The sequence below is a fragment of the Suillus subalutaceus genome (assembly GCF_016647625.1).
Source record: "Suillus subalutaceus strain FC151 chromosome Unknown DFJ58scaffold_48, whole genome shotgun sequence".
In the NCBI taxonomy this organism is placed as follows: Eukaryota; Fungi; Basidiomycota; class Agaricomycetes; order Boletales; family Suillaceae; genus Suillus; species Suillus subalutaceus.
The window spans coordinates 3,255-19,040 of record NW_024540297.1 but is presented as its reverse complement, the minus strand read 5'-3'; the positions used below and the strand labels follow the sequence as shown (position 1 = coordinate 19,040).

General features: G+C 47.4%; 3 protein-coding genes across 3 annotated transcripts; 2 read left to right on the top strand and 1 right to left on the bottom strand.

Moving 5' to 3' along the window:
• Window positions 1–2,042: 2,042 nt before the first annotated feature.
• Window positions 2,043–2,782, bottom strand: DFJ58DRAFT_880773 (uncharacterized protein; the record flags this gene model as incomplete). The annotated part of the gene is made up of 3 exons (XM_041394545.1): window positions 2,043–2,409; window positions 2,455–2,616; window positions 2,666–2,782. Coding segments are annotated over 3 exons (417 nt in total), but the record flags the coding sequence as incomplete, so codon positions are not given.
• Window positions 2,783–11,840: 9,058 nt separating this feature from the next.
• Window positions 11,841–12,933, top strand: DFJ58DRAFT_727506 (uncharacterized protein; the record flags this gene model as incomplete). The annotated part of the gene is made up of 3 exons (XM_041385477.1): window positions 11,841–11,921; window positions 11,972–12,101; window positions 12,149–12,933. 3 exons carry the CDS (start codon window positions 11,841–11,843, stop codon window positions 12,931–12,933), a joined length of 996 nt encoding a protein of 331 aa, XP_041244246.1.
• Window positions 12,934–14,713: 1,780 nt separating this feature from the next.
• DFJ58DRAFT_612003 (uncharacterized protein) lies at window positions 14,714–15,183 on the top strand (the record flags this gene model as incomplete). Its single annotated transcript, XM_041380903.1, has 2 exons — window positions 14,714–14,963; window positions 15,014–15,183. Coding segments are annotated over 2 exons (420 nt in total), but the record flags the coding sequence as incomplete, so codon positions are not given.
• Window positions 15,184–15,786: the final 603 nt, after the last annotated feature.

The following is a 15,786-nucleotide window of genomic DNA, read 5'->3' as shown; positions in this document are numbered from 1 at the left end:
CTACAACGTCACTCATCCAAACAAGTGCGTTATCTATCATAAGGCCTGTCAACCCAGCAACGTTAGTTATCAGCCTCAGAGGATCGCATGCTTGAAACAGACTCACAGCTGTGGAAATTGTTATATTAAACCAACCTATTGTTTGAGAATCTCACTCACCCCTACATGGTAGTTTTGTTTGGACGAAAATGGAAGGTATCAGTGTGGAATACTCACTACATCTGTCGTCGAAAATGTTGGAACAGCAGCTGTATTCCGTCAATCAGAAGAAACGAACACGGTGAATTGGGGGACACATACATAATATGTTGATCCTGATTGTGAGAGATGGGTAATGAGCGCAACACCAATTACTTAGCCTTCTAAACATACACAGCATAAAATATTCCACTATAGCGCACCTAGGATACTTTGAAGTCAGCTCAACTTGCTAAGCGCACTTGAAACACAGGTTACATACAATGAGATAGAGAACGGTCATCAGGGACCAGCGTTGCCTCTGCCGTGAATTAGTTGTGGTGTTCTCACGTTGTTCTTTTGATATGGGAGTACGCTTACCCAGATCAGCTCAACCTATAAAAACATTCTTAGCGAGATGGCTGCCCTAGTAATGGATGGACCTACCTCTTGTGCGAACGTGAGTGCTGGAAATACTAAGGATGTCAGTGGTTCTTTCACGCTTGGCCTTGCTCACCCCAATCGTAGATTACCCCAACATAGGCGGCAACTGCAACATCGCAGCCAAGGATAATTGAATCATCACGGACATCATGCGGCTGGCTCTCCACGAACCTATATAATAGCTGGAAATACGATATGAATAAATGTATGGCCACCAACTGGGATCATTCGAGACTAGGGTCATACTGTAAGAGAATTGAAGTGAGGGAGCGGGGAACTTGGTGATCGCGATTCGTATTCGTACTCGATATACCACCATCCAGCGCTTGCATCGCCAAAGTGAAATTTGAAATTTGATGAATGATATCTTATTAATGGAAATGTTTCAGATGATAGATTCAAGTATAAGAGGAAAGTGCATCCAAGGATATTGATGGGATCACGTACGCAGCAGCTGATAAATCCCAAAGCAGTGATTCATGCCGCGGCGGAATGTTCAAACGCCGTAAAAGATCAGAGAACTATTCGTGATTTTGGCAACGTGCTGGTGTGACTCATCTTCGAGGTGTTCGTGACAATATTGTGGGGTTCGGCTGCGGCCCATAAATAACGCTATGCATTAAGGCTCTAAACAGCGCCCAAGTCGACGTCGTGGCAGACATTGTCTGTAATTACGACACGATCGAAGTGTGTAGCAACGAAGGCAGTCGTACAAAGAAAGTGGGAGGTTGCACAAGTTGAAGGGCGGGCCGTTATACAAAGAAAGAACAATCAAGTATTAATGGAAGGCAGTAGGAACGAAAGCGATGATCATGACGAAGGGGCGATTGCCCGGGTTTGCTTTCAGAGAATTTGCTTCTCACACTGAGCATTGCATCAGACATCCAATGATGGAACTCAGGTCGCCCACGCCTATGACCTAGACTGGTGACCAGCCCCTCTATGAGACAAACCCTCGATAGAGGGACTGGTAAATCTGGGTTTGAATTTGGATAGTGCGCGCTTTGGAGTAATCACATGACCTGTAGCCAATAAGAAAACTGAAATTTTCGACGTGAATATTTGAAATGTTGAAATTAATGTTTGATTCATATTGATGCGATGCAAACACGGTCGCGTCATTAATGTATGTATCTACTCTACAACTCCAATGGACGTGAACTCTATCATCCAAGCTGTGCGGGAAGCCTCGATGGAAAGACTAGATTCATTTGCTCGTTGGCTAATACAAGAACGGTAGGGTTAGGGATAAAATTAATTGACGAATTATTAGCCTGCTTTTTAGCCAGGTGGCTCTTGGGGAGTTATTAACTAGCGGATTATTAGCCGCTTTTTAGCAAGTCACGTGACATAGTTTTTAGCAGGCGAAAAGATAGCTAATAACCCTAGCTAATTAGCCAGCCGCTCATTCCCATGTTTCCGGCCACTCGTCATCGACGCTGTCATCCCCCCTCGATCTCTTCAGCCTCGGCCTTGGCCTTTCCCTTGCCTTTCTGTGTGCCACCAGGACTTGCCTCTGCCAATACTACCAACAAACCCTCTGCACTCAAGTCTATCTCGGATTCGACATTGAAGTCAGCATCATTGCATGCGGTGGAACTCTCTCCCACATTGTCCAACCAAGAACTGGACTCGTCATCTTCGATTTCTTCATCTCCTCCAGCACTTTCGGTCGACAGCAAGCTGTTCCTTGGATCGTGGTGCTGTTTGCCTACTTTCGCTCCAGACCCCAAACAGTTGGGCGTCGAGGTCATAAAAATTGATGGTCGGACGCTCTGGATGTTTGGACTATGCTTGCGTGAGTATGAGCCAAAAAAAGTCGGATTTACTTACAGCAGAATCATACATGTACCATTGCCGTATTTGCGTCATGTTCACAAGTGTACTGACATTTTGACGATTTCGCAGCGCAGAATTCATCCGCGTGAATACTGACATTGTACGCTCTTCTGGCATTGAGCTCGGTCGGACGGAAAACACCTTGACAGCGAGGGTCTTTACTGGAGTGAGTGAACCAGTTCATGTATGCAACAAATGGACTGACCGCGAGGATATTTCCCTCAGGAATTCTTGTTAAGTGCGTCCACCATGACAGTGTTGATTGACCATCTTCAAGGGGGGTATCAAATGGATACTGACCACGTGCGTAACGTTCAAATTGCCGGAGGAATGATTGCTGAGCCTCACGACCAGTTAGTTTTTTGAGAATCGGGTTCTCTTTTGACTTCCACTCCCCCTCAAGAAGACCCTTCAAGAACACGAGTACGCGACAGAAGACTGTGTAGTTTTGGATGGGAGGACCAGACGAATCGGAAGACAAAGTCTTTGCGCTTTGTGCGGGAAGAACAAATGTGAGGGCAAGAGGGTTCAAGTTCTTTTGAAATAATTGCTATTGACATAACCTGTAATACTTATTAGCATCGCAACCGAGACAGTATTATTGTGCTTACGAGGGTGCAAATAGAGAGCGGAGATGGGAGCATCAGTTGGATCCTCAGACAAGGCTTCACGGAATCGAGAGTTGAAGATTGCACGAATCTGACCAGACTCTTCTGACGAAATGGATTGTTGTCACTGTCAAAGATTCGTTTTAGCGTAGCACCTATTGCAAAGTAGTACAAGCCAATGTCCGACAAATCAGTCTGTGATGACTCGAGACAAGCAATTGACTTTGCAATTGGAGCGACAATGTCAGTGTAGCGAGTAATATGAGACTCAAATTCCAAGGAACGAGGTGAGTTGCTCATGAGGAGGCCAGTGAGTTGCGACTTGTGAGGTGGGAACTTTACTTGACGAGCATCGACAATCTGGCGGAGTGCGGGGAAACAGCGCTTGAGTGACAGTGCCGAAATGCAAACGGTTGCAAAGCGAGTCTTCCCTATGCCTTCCAGACCACGCTCAATATTCATTGACTTGTGTGCTTTGTTCAGAGCATCAGCGCCCGCATGAGATTTTCGGAAGTAGGTGATTATTGATCGAAGATATTTGATCATCTGTCCATCAAAGCTAGTATGAAAATCAGATCACATATGACAAGACTGGACACGTACACCCGAAAACATGGCCAACTGCGTGATATCCTTACAGAGAAGATTGAGGTGGTGGCAGATATCAGGAACTTGGATAAGAGTTTTGATTTCCGCACATAAAAGCTGTCGAGCGACACGTGTGTTGCCTGTGTTGTCGGACGTGACACCTGCAAAATGATTACGCCCGACAAGGTCGATTGCCTTCAGGACCATCCGGGTGATGAACTGGCCTGTGTGCGATTCATCAGAGCACTCCTCGCCTCGAATTAGGAAGCTCCGTCCATCTGGTGTTGTGAAGTAAATAGTGTATACGGCCTGTTGGCGTTTCGTCCCTCCTCCATCAAATGAGACCGTCAAGTTAAAGTTCAACTTGAGAAAGTTGATGACTAGCTCTTGTACATGCGCAGCCTCCATTGGGATGTGGGTATCGGCAATGACTGAGCCTGACTTTGGATGATAAGCTTTATTAGCAATTGTGAAGAGATCCTTCCATTCCTGATAATCTGCGATGTATGGTGGGAGGGCTGCAGCGCAGATAAGTTTAACAATGGCAAGGTCCATATGAAGACCTAGAATCTTCCGTCCTTCATTCATGAAGTCTAGCTCAATTTTTGTAGGCTTCTTCAGCACGATTCCACCTGTCTGCTCTCCCCCTGGAGCAGGAGTAGGTGACGACAATTGCACCTGTGATCCGCTTGCCTTTAAAGTAGTTTCAAGCTTCGCACCGGCACTCTCACGACTCATGCATTGACTGGCGGCCTGACGAAGTTTATCATCCATTTTGCTGCAAGTAGCGGCATGCCTGAGGCAACGGGCGAGGTTTTGTGGATACCCAAGACTATAGTCGCAGCCTTTGCCTAGACACCGAAAACGCTGGTCCCTTGCACCATGTTTCGTCGGATCAGGGTAATATGCCTCGAAGGTATCATCAGGGACACTTGTCCGTGGCCACCCCGCAGATCGGCCCACTTTGACCTTCTTTGGTGGGGCAGCCTTTGCCTGCATGTCGTTGTTTGACCTGCTTGCGCCAAGCTTTGATTACATGTTAGTTAGGAATCATCCACTCAGGCAGGACATTTCGGTGCCTATAAAGGGTCTATCAGACCCGGTTTCTATGTTGTGGGAAACACGTCTGCAAGACCCACCCACCTTCCTATCTAATAATAGCTTACATATAGGATTAGCTCCTGCGCCTCCAGCGACCCTCCCACGAGCCTATAGCACCTCCCGATGACCTCCCGTCCTTGATTTTGTAGCTTTTGGTGGCTCATTGGTGGGCTCTGGTCTTGTAGGGTCATCTGGTAGGCCTGGGAGTTTCTATTTATGTATCATAACTAATAATCAAAGTACTTGGCACTGTCTGGCGTCTGTAATATGTACTATGGTCCTTGTGCAAGTTGACGCATTCTTCTCGCCATGACCCCAACCAAATCCCTCAATACTCGTAAAGCTCAGCTCGTTTCCTTTGGCCTTGGGCAACACTTTGTAAGCCCGAGGAAAGCCAGAGATAAAAGGAAAACTCAAACACTGGTCGAGTTACCTGGTGCAGAACTCAAGCGGCGTCGCCTACTTGCTCAAATACAACGACTATTGGATCATGCACCCCCCCAAACAGGGACTTCTCATTGTACTGTGTTGGGTGATCATGCTGGTGGAATCAATCACACGAGCATTCTTGATGACTTGGAATTCACAGGCACTGATATTGAGACATCGGAAGAAACGGTTTCTGATAGGCCCGCAGATTTGGGGCGCAATCCTCACAAGCGGCGTATTCTCCCCGATAACCCGACAAATATGTTATACGAAAACTGGCGAAAGCTCATACCCACCCTCGTGGACCCGCAATTGAAGTATCATGCCCGCACTATTGGCCAAGGCTTGGAGAAGACTTGCAAAGTGATCTCAGCATGTGCGACTCTCACCTGCGCACAGAAAAAGACCAGTTTATTGTGCCTATTCTTTGACAGTAAGTACTCATGCTTCTGGCCCATTGGATGAGCTAACGAGTGCAAAACGTACCAACAGGATTTGAATCAATCGATGTACTCAGCTGTGAATGCTCCAGCCTTCCGCAGGCCCTCCTTCATCATGGGCTATTCCCTACCGCACCTTCACAACCTCGTATGGCGGTATCTGTTGATCTACTTTCATTTTATCGCGCACTTTTCGAGCGGTCTTGTGACGCTATCAATGCTCTCGCATCGGCTCTTAAAACACACTATTCACGCCGAGGTTTTCAAGTGACTGACTCGCAGGTAAGATACTAGTATATCCATATGACATATCACGTTACTAAACTAGCTCAAAGGGTGACGTTGTGCAGGAACCATTTCGTCGTGGCCTAGGTTACGCCGTACAGTGGTACGACGTCCTTCAGGTCGAAGTTGAACGGCAAGTGGACGCAGGCCTTCAACGAAGTCGAGACTATGTGGCAAGCCACCGGCCCCCACCACCACCTACTGTAACCAATGAAGAAAGTTTGACATCAACTGTCTTACACTTTGGCCGATGTGCTCCACTTATCGCACAGCGCTGTCCAGCATGCTTTGGTGGGACACTGTATGGCAGACCCGTCGATCAAGGTGGGGACATACATGTTGCTACGGATGGCAACTTTCATCATCGTCACCGACGTTCTGCGGGTGACTGTCCTCGCTTCTATGAACCAACTTATTTCCTTTCGAAACAGTTTGTTGATGCGGTCGGGCGCCGAATTGATGCACAACGTAAACGACCTCCGAAGCTACGCACATCCCTTGTGCCTGATGAAGCTATTGATCAATGTGAGAGTGCATACGAAGCAGCCGATGGGAAGAAACAAAAGGCTGCGATGGACAGCTTCGACGACACAGGAATAATGGCCCTCATTTGCCGTCATGACATTCCCTTATTTTTTGCTAATATCGACTCTCCTGGAGAGCAGCAGAAATATTCGGTAGCACTGATAGAACACCTGTTCACATTACTCCCTCCTCAAGCCACGGTTGTTACGCTCTATGATGTAGGCTGTGTTCTCGCTCGGTCGCTTTCAAAGGTATGTACACGGTTGTAATCAGATTTGTTCGCTATTCATTCGCTATTCATTCACTAATTATTTTCAGTTTGAGATTCTCCCCCCTGAAGTTGTCTCACGTCTGCGCTTTGCGACTACGGCTATGCATGCCTATGGTCATGAATGGGCCTGTCAGCTGGTGCACAATCCACGGATTTGCATAGGCCTTGGCTTATCTGATGGCGAGGGGACTGAACGGTTATGGTCGCGATTCGTTCGCTTGATTGGTGTAGAAAGGTCATCATCAGTGCGTTACATTTTGTTCTTCCAAACAATATACTAACTATTTTGAGTCACTTAGCGCCAGCGCCGTCTTTGGTTAATCGACCGTCAAGCCACTGCGATAGGGTCAGAAATGAAAGCGGACCTTGGAGACTGGATCAGACGCCGTCTCAATCGGGGCATTAAGGCCCAGGGCTCTGCTGCCCTCGACATCATTGACCGCTGTGAAACGTCTGTGGATGACTTGCAGGCTCAGTGGGCTGACCAACGACAAGCCCAGCTCTCGATTCGTGCTCGTGAGCAAGCCTATGATATGCACGCACTGAATACTGATGCTGATTGTTTCTAGATGCTCCTGCTCGCCTCAGGAAGGAGCTAGACACCGTTCTCGCTCTACAGGCCGACTTGGACGCGTCAGAACGAGCCCTGCAGACTACTAGGACTATGCTGGAGAAGGAGACAGCGTCCAATGACACCCTCGATGCCCTCGAGAGCCTCCAAAGAGGCCACGATCGTCTCATGACTAAAGTCGAAGCATTATACTCTTCTCTTAATGTTCATGATAGATTCCCCGAGCTCAATGGAGTTAGTCTCGACTTCGTCCGTGTCCTTCTCATGACACGTGATCTCAAGATCAATATTCGAAAGCGCGCTATCGCCAGCTTCTTTGAATGGGATAAACTTGATCGTGCTGTGGGCGGGTCCCACCAAGCATTAGGTAACTCTTCGCGTATACTGTTCCTCCATTCTAACTTTATTGTTCAGGGACGAAACTTCATCAACACACTCGCAAAGCTATAGCCAAACGCCAACCTGCTCTCATGACGGCAATCCGAAAGTTCAATTCTTACTGTGAGCGATTAGAGTCACTCTACAATCCTGCTTGGAATATCCCACTTCCTACTCCTCTCCCGACAAAATTAGCTGAACTACGTGGCGACCAGACATTAATGCAGGATGTCTGGGTTACACCCTCAATTGGAGAGGTACCTCGATGGTTGGAAGACTCAGACATCAGGGACGGAATTCGTGCCCTTCTTAAACGTGACCGGTGCAGGGAGGAGCAAAAACGCTTAGGCATGGAGGCTGACAATTTGTGTCGTTTCTTTGAAGAGGAGCTGACAGCATTGGAGCTTTCAATCCGATTGTCCGAAAGTATGGTTCTCATTACCAATTCATTCAAGGTTCATTGACGAAATTTCTTATTTATAGATGAGCGCTTCCTCATTCCATTACAACAGAAGCGCTCACATTTTCTCAGACTTCAGGTGCGATGGTCAAATGCATTAGCATCTTCGGTTCGGTTTAGCAGCCGTGCAAAAGAGGCACTAGATAGGGCTATAACCTACTCTGGAGGTCCTCTCAGTCCCTCTTTTCATTTGACCAGTGTGACGGTGCAGGATCCTGTTCCCGAGGACGGGCCAACACTGCTCGAGGCAGATGATACCATGAAGGTTGAGCCCGAGCAAGCTGCCCTTGCCGACATTTTGGAAGGTGATAGTGCTGGAGCAGAGTTCAATGAAGATCAAGACGTAGCGTCTAATCTTTGTGCTGACATAGTGTGGGATTGCCCCGAGGTACGTCGATATCGTTGATAGGCCCAGAGTATCACTAATGTATTAGTAGGGTCTCCTAATTGATGATTTTCATGCCCCATTTCAAGATTCGCACGTCATCGTGTCTGGATGCGCAGCTACTAGAACCACGGCGTCAACTGGAGGCTTCCCCTGCCAAGTATTCGAGCCGAGAGACATAGCTTTTCTCACTCGTCCGACTGCGTTTCTTAACGACGTATGTATCAATGGTTGTGCCGTCCTTCTGCAAATGGACATGCCCAATCCCACTGTAGCTGTCTTCTCTACATTTGATCTTCCTCGCATTCGCTATAATGCAGCTGATGATATGCTCTGGCGCAATACATCGTGGATGCGTTATTGGGAGAAAGATGTGTGGGTTCTACCAATTCATAGGCCATCTGGTGTCGGCCATTGGGTTGTTTGCATCATCTACTTGTCAAGAAAGGAGCTTCATCTCTTTGATAGTCTAGCTGAACGGAAACCATGGAAACAAGATGTCAAAGTTGGTTCGCTTTCACTTTCGTGCGATGTTCATTTTGATGGATTTGCAGGATGTCATGAAATTTATTTGTCGACTTCTGATGGTGGCCCGTCAACGAGACAAGAACGTTCATGTTGATCTGGACGGATGGGCAGCTCGTCCGTTGAGTGTAAGTTCAATGACATTTCTCACATCTAAGTGTTCCATTTTTGATGATTTACGCAGGTCAAACCTCTTCAGACTAATGGTTATGATTGTGGTGTATGGGTATTAGCGACAATCATTGCTGTCCTACGCGGACGACAACTTACGCAACTTCAAGAGGACGGGATGAGCAATCTCCGACATTATCTACGTTCTCGTGTACTTTCTATGCCAGTATCCTAGCGTGCATGGAGGGTGGAGCCAAGTTGAATTAAAGTAGTACAATGTCTAAACATATGGATTCTTTCCAGTAATTAGCAAGTCCTTCTCCGTTTGATAATTTACGATCCTTCGTGCTACCCACTGGCAGTAGCATTCAGCCATGATCTTGTGTCTCCGAGTCACACTTGCCTGCAAGCGGGAAACACAAGTGTGAAGTTCATTCCAGCCTGCACTCAAACTCTTCTGCATGTCTCGAATCTCTTTGAGAAGCCTGTCACTCTCTCCCATACTATACATGGCTGTGCGGTGTGCACAAGATTCCCTTTCAACCCGCAAATAACGTCCATGCATCACATCAACGAGATTTTGTGTGAAACGCTCTTCCTCTGGAGAGTCGGGTGGATTGGGGAAATTGTAAGGAGGTGGTTTGTCCCATTGCAAGAGGTCGGATTCGTCGATCAAGTTTGAACCGGCAAGGGATTGGTGAAAGAGATAAGAATTAGGAAGGGGGAGAGCCGCAAAGTGAAACAAGGAAGATGTCAGAGGTGCTTCAGACAGGATCTTGAATGTATGAGGTCCGCGTCGACCATGACGCTTGGCGTAGGCACAAGCATTCTGAGCTTGCCTCGCCATTTTGCCTCTATAATAGCGAAAACATGTGAATCAAACCTAGACAAGATTTTTATAATGCTCACCGTTGTGACTGAGAATATGTTACTCTATGTCTTTGTGAGGCAGCTGCTTTCTCGTCTAATGTGAGGTATTTTGCTCGCCTGCCCATGATAATTGGATGAATCGTGACGATGGTACATACCAAGATCATAGTCGCTATGAAGTTCGTACTACTGTGCTGCCCTGTTAGTTAGAGAAATGCAATACAACCATTAGCCATGGAGTTTTCTTTCAAAATCTGGTATTAACACAATGGGGCGTGCTGTTAGAGCCCATGAGGCTAGTTCAGATACCTTGAATCCTAGAGAATGCCTGTATGTTTGTCTTTTTTACTCAGTACGATTTATATATTCAAGCTGATTGGCTCACAAATATCATTACACCTTGCGGGAGCCCTGCAGGAGCCTCTATTGAGCCTCTGGACAAACTCGTAACTTTGGCAGCGATACCCGTATCTACTATATATGAAGGCTTCTCTTCGAAAGAGGTTTCTTCTCCTCTGAGTCTGCATCTGATTTCATATCATCGTCTGAGTAGATAACCTCCCCTTTTGTGGGTTCCGAATCCTTTGCCTAGATATTGCGTGAAATAAGGGAGTATCAATCACGTACTCGACATTGCCAAAAGGCTCATCCTCCTCTTGCTTCACCGTGTCAGAGTTCCCACTAAGTTCATGTATTATACAATTTCATAGATTCACAGAGGGCAGGTAGGATTAGACGAGAAGCCACATGGAGGGTAACCAAGCTTGGATATCAATCTAAAAGAGTGTAAAAAGTTCAAGGGTGAGGTAATGAGCGAAACGCTAAGGTGATGTACGGCCCAGCAGGAATATTAAATACTAAATAACAAACTAGAAGAGGTGAAGGGGGAACGACAATGGAGAAACACCCTCAAATGCAAGCATCACGACACTCACTGGCGCCAATCAAAAGAGCGTGAATTGTTTGAGGGCGAGGGGGGTAACGAGCGAGACACCAAGGCGACCCAGCAAGAATACTGAATGCCAAACTAAAAAGAGGCGAAGAGAGAACAATAAGAAAGAAGCACTGAAGACGAAGATATGGTACTCAATGTTCGAGGGCGAGGGTAACGAGTAAAACGCCCAGGTGATGTACAGTCCAGCAGGAATACTAAATGGCAAACTAGAAGAGGTGAAGAGAGAACAATAAGAGAGAAGCACTCTCAAATACAAACATCACAACACTCATCGGCGCCAGTACCAAAGAGCCTGAACTGTTTGAGGGCGAGGGTAATGAGTGAAATGCCAAGGCGACCCAGCAAGAATATTGAATGGCAAACTAGAAAGAGGTGAATAGAGAACGATGAGAAAGAAGCACCGAAGACGGAATGACAGGACTCACACCTGCCACCAGTGACTAGCGAGACCCAGTGAAGTGTGAAGTGCGTGACAAGACTGTTAATGCAAGTAAGTTCATCAATATCTGCACCAGTGCTCACTATCTGCGCCAGTGTTGACAAACAATATTACACAACGTGATGTGACTGGTGGGAGTGGTCAGCCATGCTCGGGGGGCGCCGACAGCTTCAAACTCCGTCTGGGCATCGCCACCTGGACCCAGACCGCAAAGTCCAGACCTGAAGTCTATATAGACTTGTACCCAGACCGTCCATATCACCCTCAATGTTCATGTTGCCCCTCCATACTTGAATCGGGGGCGCCTGAGCTTTTCGGTGGCTTCGAGGCTTCTTCGAAGTTCAAACTTACTATAATTATCCATGTTCCGAAGATTTCTATGGCCTCTTTTGTGTGTTATCGATTAACTATTTTCTCGTACCCTGTTACTCTGTTGCAGATGACTACGACCATATCTAGACCCTTGCATGTTGATGCTGCCATGCAGACGGACGCGCACTCTTTTACAATTACTCACCTCGTAAGTTCTCTAGTCAGTTTTATATCCGAAAATCCGCTGATCACTTCTAGCTCGTGGATGCAGCAGTGTCAACAGAGGACTTAGAAGTTAGTGGGGTTAATGCCAGTCTCCAAGTCGATGACGGATGGAAGGCACTGGATGGAATTCCCTGTATCATGGGTGGTATAGCAGCCCTCGCTGGTGAGTTTCGTTAGTTCCCTTTTACACTAATCTTGACTTTATTTCAGCGTCTGTCGGTGGCACCCTGCATGGCCGCACTCAAAACGACTTCCCCTGGAAAACTCTCCCAAAGGAACTTGCTCGGCTCGGATGTTGCCTTGTGAACTATCCGGACGAGACTTTGATGCCTGGCGAGACTCGACCCACACTCACTCGGACCAAAGGAATACATGATTTGACCCTCCGTCATCGTGCTAATCTGGTCAACGCTCTCAAGACAGGCGCCCTCACTATTCGAGCCGTCACAAGTGATGCTGGCCGCACACGCCTCACAATGTCCAAAGACCCGATTATCATTGGAGAGGCACCGTCACATCATTCCATCCACCCTCGCGGTCGACGTGCATTCGCTGACGGTAACATTGACCGAAAGGGTCTTCGCCGTCTCCCCTCACCTCCTGCCACACCTTCTACTCGCTCTGCTTCACCTTCTACTCGTCCTGCTATACCTCCTCATCCTACTGCACCTCCTCATCCTACTGCACCTTCTCATTCTGCTCTTCCTGCTAGTCGTCGTCGCGTTCAAGTTTTTGTAGAGATCTCACGTCCACCACCCCGGCCAGCCTCTAGATCTGTGCCTAAATCAACACCACCATTGTCACGCCCGCCACCCCAGCTGGCTTCTAGAGCTGTGCACAAATCAACATGGCCCAACGTTGCTCACACTGATGATCTTATCCCACCAATATCGTTTGTGGAGCGGTCTACATCTGATGATGAAAGTGTTGCCGTGGATGAGGACCAGTATATTAGTGAGAGTGATTGTCGCCCTACCAAGCGTCTCAGACGTTGACTGGTATAACGGCAAGTAACTGAATACTTTCAAATGTAGATAGCATGTCAGTACAACAGTTCTTTTTTGAAATTGTACTTTAATTTCTGATGTACAGTATCAGACCTCATCTTGATTCAAACTCAGTAGAGGTAACTTTGTCGGTTCATTGACATTATCCTTAGTTACAACACGACGTTCATTTTTCAGCCTCTCTGTAGCCTCTCGGGCCTCCCCAAACCCTCATCCTTTATATCCTCTTCGGCTACTACTAACGTCTTGGGTCGCAGTTACTGTTTCTGATCACTCCTTCGTTTCTGGTAACCACTTCGATTTGAAGTTATTCGGGGTCATCGGTTGCAAAGTAAGTCACTTGCGCTTTCTAGCACTCATTTCAGCCTTTGTGACATAATGATACTACAGTCTGGATCTTCGGCTGCACCATAAGTCCCTTGTTCTTTCAATTTTCGCATCATCTGTAATATTCTTTTCAGCCTTTCTGACATGACAGTACTGTCATTGGGTCTAGACCATATCGGCCGCAAAGTAAGTCACTTGTGCTCAATGTCATCTGTGTTTGAATCATTCTGAACCCTCTTTTTAGCCTCCCGAGCCTCCTCAGAGCCTCCTCAGCGCCTCACTCAAACCCTCACTTAGGCCCTCGCCCACACATTCTTGAACTTGTATGTCTCTGTTACTATCCGAATAGTTTTTAATGTCTTGTACGTTTGTTTAGTTCTACCGCTCATTTCTTAGTCCGAGTGAAACTATGGAACACCGTTGCACTGATGGATCCCTCATAAGTATCAGAGCTCTGGGGTTTTTTTTGTGCCCCTTCAGAATTCCCGCCAGATTTTCTCTCTAGTATCTCGCATATAGGTAAGTAAAGTGTGTGCCTACATACTTCTTCTCTCATTAACTATCTACTGCAGAAATGACGCAAAACAACCCCGATAACCCACCGTCTCCTCACTCGAGCTACATGGGCCTCCCCGATAACTTTGATTACATGTCTGAACAATTCGGTGGTGGTCGTCGATGCGCAACACCACCTGCTGAGCTGACTCCGTCACGACTCAGGAGTAAGCTCAAGGCCACAGCGCGGGATGTTGGCCTTGTCAAAGGCGCATCTATCCGTCGCCAGGCCTATCAACACGCCACCACTGTGGAAGATCAAGACCTCGTACCTGTGCACTCTGGTGCACCAAATTTCACCCACGCGGTGCCAGATAATACTTCGGCAAACGCAACATCATCGCTAACGGTCCCCGTGGCTAGTCGACATGCCTCACCGTTTCCTACCCCACAAACCCCTGCGCAGATCCAGGATATTTTTTTTAATTCTATGCGCCAGCAACCTGCATGGATGGATCCTAACTCCTCTGACACCTTTAGTATGATGGGGGCTGAGTCTTTTTTACCCGGGGGAACCCAACATCACCTCATCGCGCAGGACATAAGCCGTCTAGCACCACCACCAAGTTTTAATTTTCCTACGAGTTCATCGGGTCAAGCAACCTCTCGTACATGTTCCCTGGAGCCTTACGCTACAGGCCAAACTCCTTCAGGATTTACGCAGGATTTTTCTGGTGACGTTGCCCCATTCATCCCTCAGCCTGTTCCATCGTCATTGTCTCAAGATCATGCACCTCCCGTCCCAGCAACGAACATTATTCCACCAACGCCATTCCAGACTAATGCTGCCTCTTCGATGAATACTATTGGTGCAGGTCCTTCATTCCATGAACGCTTTCCCGAAGAGCGCGAGCCGGTGACCCGTCAAGAGGGACATACAATTACTGGACGCAGGTCGGCGGAGCTGAATGCAGCATTAGAGGTCGGGTTTGCTGCAGTCGAGCGCGGCTTTCTTGATCTCTCTACGTCTACTACACTCCCTATTTCCCAATTGATCAACTTATTCTTGAAGAGTCGCGGGCGCACCGTGAATGGTATTAATTACTGGAACTTGTACGCTAACTACTTCAAAGAGCATATGCAGACGGAACTTGCGCGCATTGGCAGAGAGGCCCCAGCCGGAGGCGGCACGCCCAGTAAGTACTATATTACATCTTCTTTTGCACAAGGTTTATATTCCTTACAGGTGCGACCGTGCGCACGCAGTGTTACGACAAATTCAAAGAGGCCTATCCCGATTCTTACCAAGACCTCTTGTTCATGCACGAGGAGGCATCGCTCCTTGGATCATCTACTCAGACAATAGCTCAGCGTGGACAGGGATTTCAGAAACATTATCGAAGAGTAATACAGATTGTATGTCATCTCACCTGAACTTTCGTCATCATCTCACATTGCTATTGTAGCTCGAGTCTGCCTCCGCTAAATCTGGCTTCGAAGCAGCCATCGTCCTATGTGGCAAAGTGGTCAATGAAGACGGGTCACTCGGCCATTCATATAACACACCAGGTGCTGCAGGGGTAAGATTCTTTGTCGTCTAAATCCTCACGTATACTTAGCAAGATGCAGTTCTGGCAAACACGATGCCGTGCGAGTGATGATGCCATCATCGGGCATCTTAAAGCACACGTGTAGTAAGTATGATTGTATCTACCTTGATGCTACGACTGACACCACATCTTCAAACAGTAATAGTACATCCTTGGCCGAGGTGGATGAAGCATTCCATGATGATACTTGCAGTGACCTATTGACCCCCCACTCGCCTCCAAACAATGGTCGTGATCAGTCTCAGGCACCCGAGGGACGGGATGATGCTTTGAAGTGGGTTAAGCTTGAACTTATCAAACAAGTCGGTATGTCAGAACGTCACTGGTCTTTTAATTCATCTGACTAAATGTATACTAGCCCAGCTTGGGGGCAAGTGTGCCTGGGATAAAAACTTCCCTTGGAAGGGCA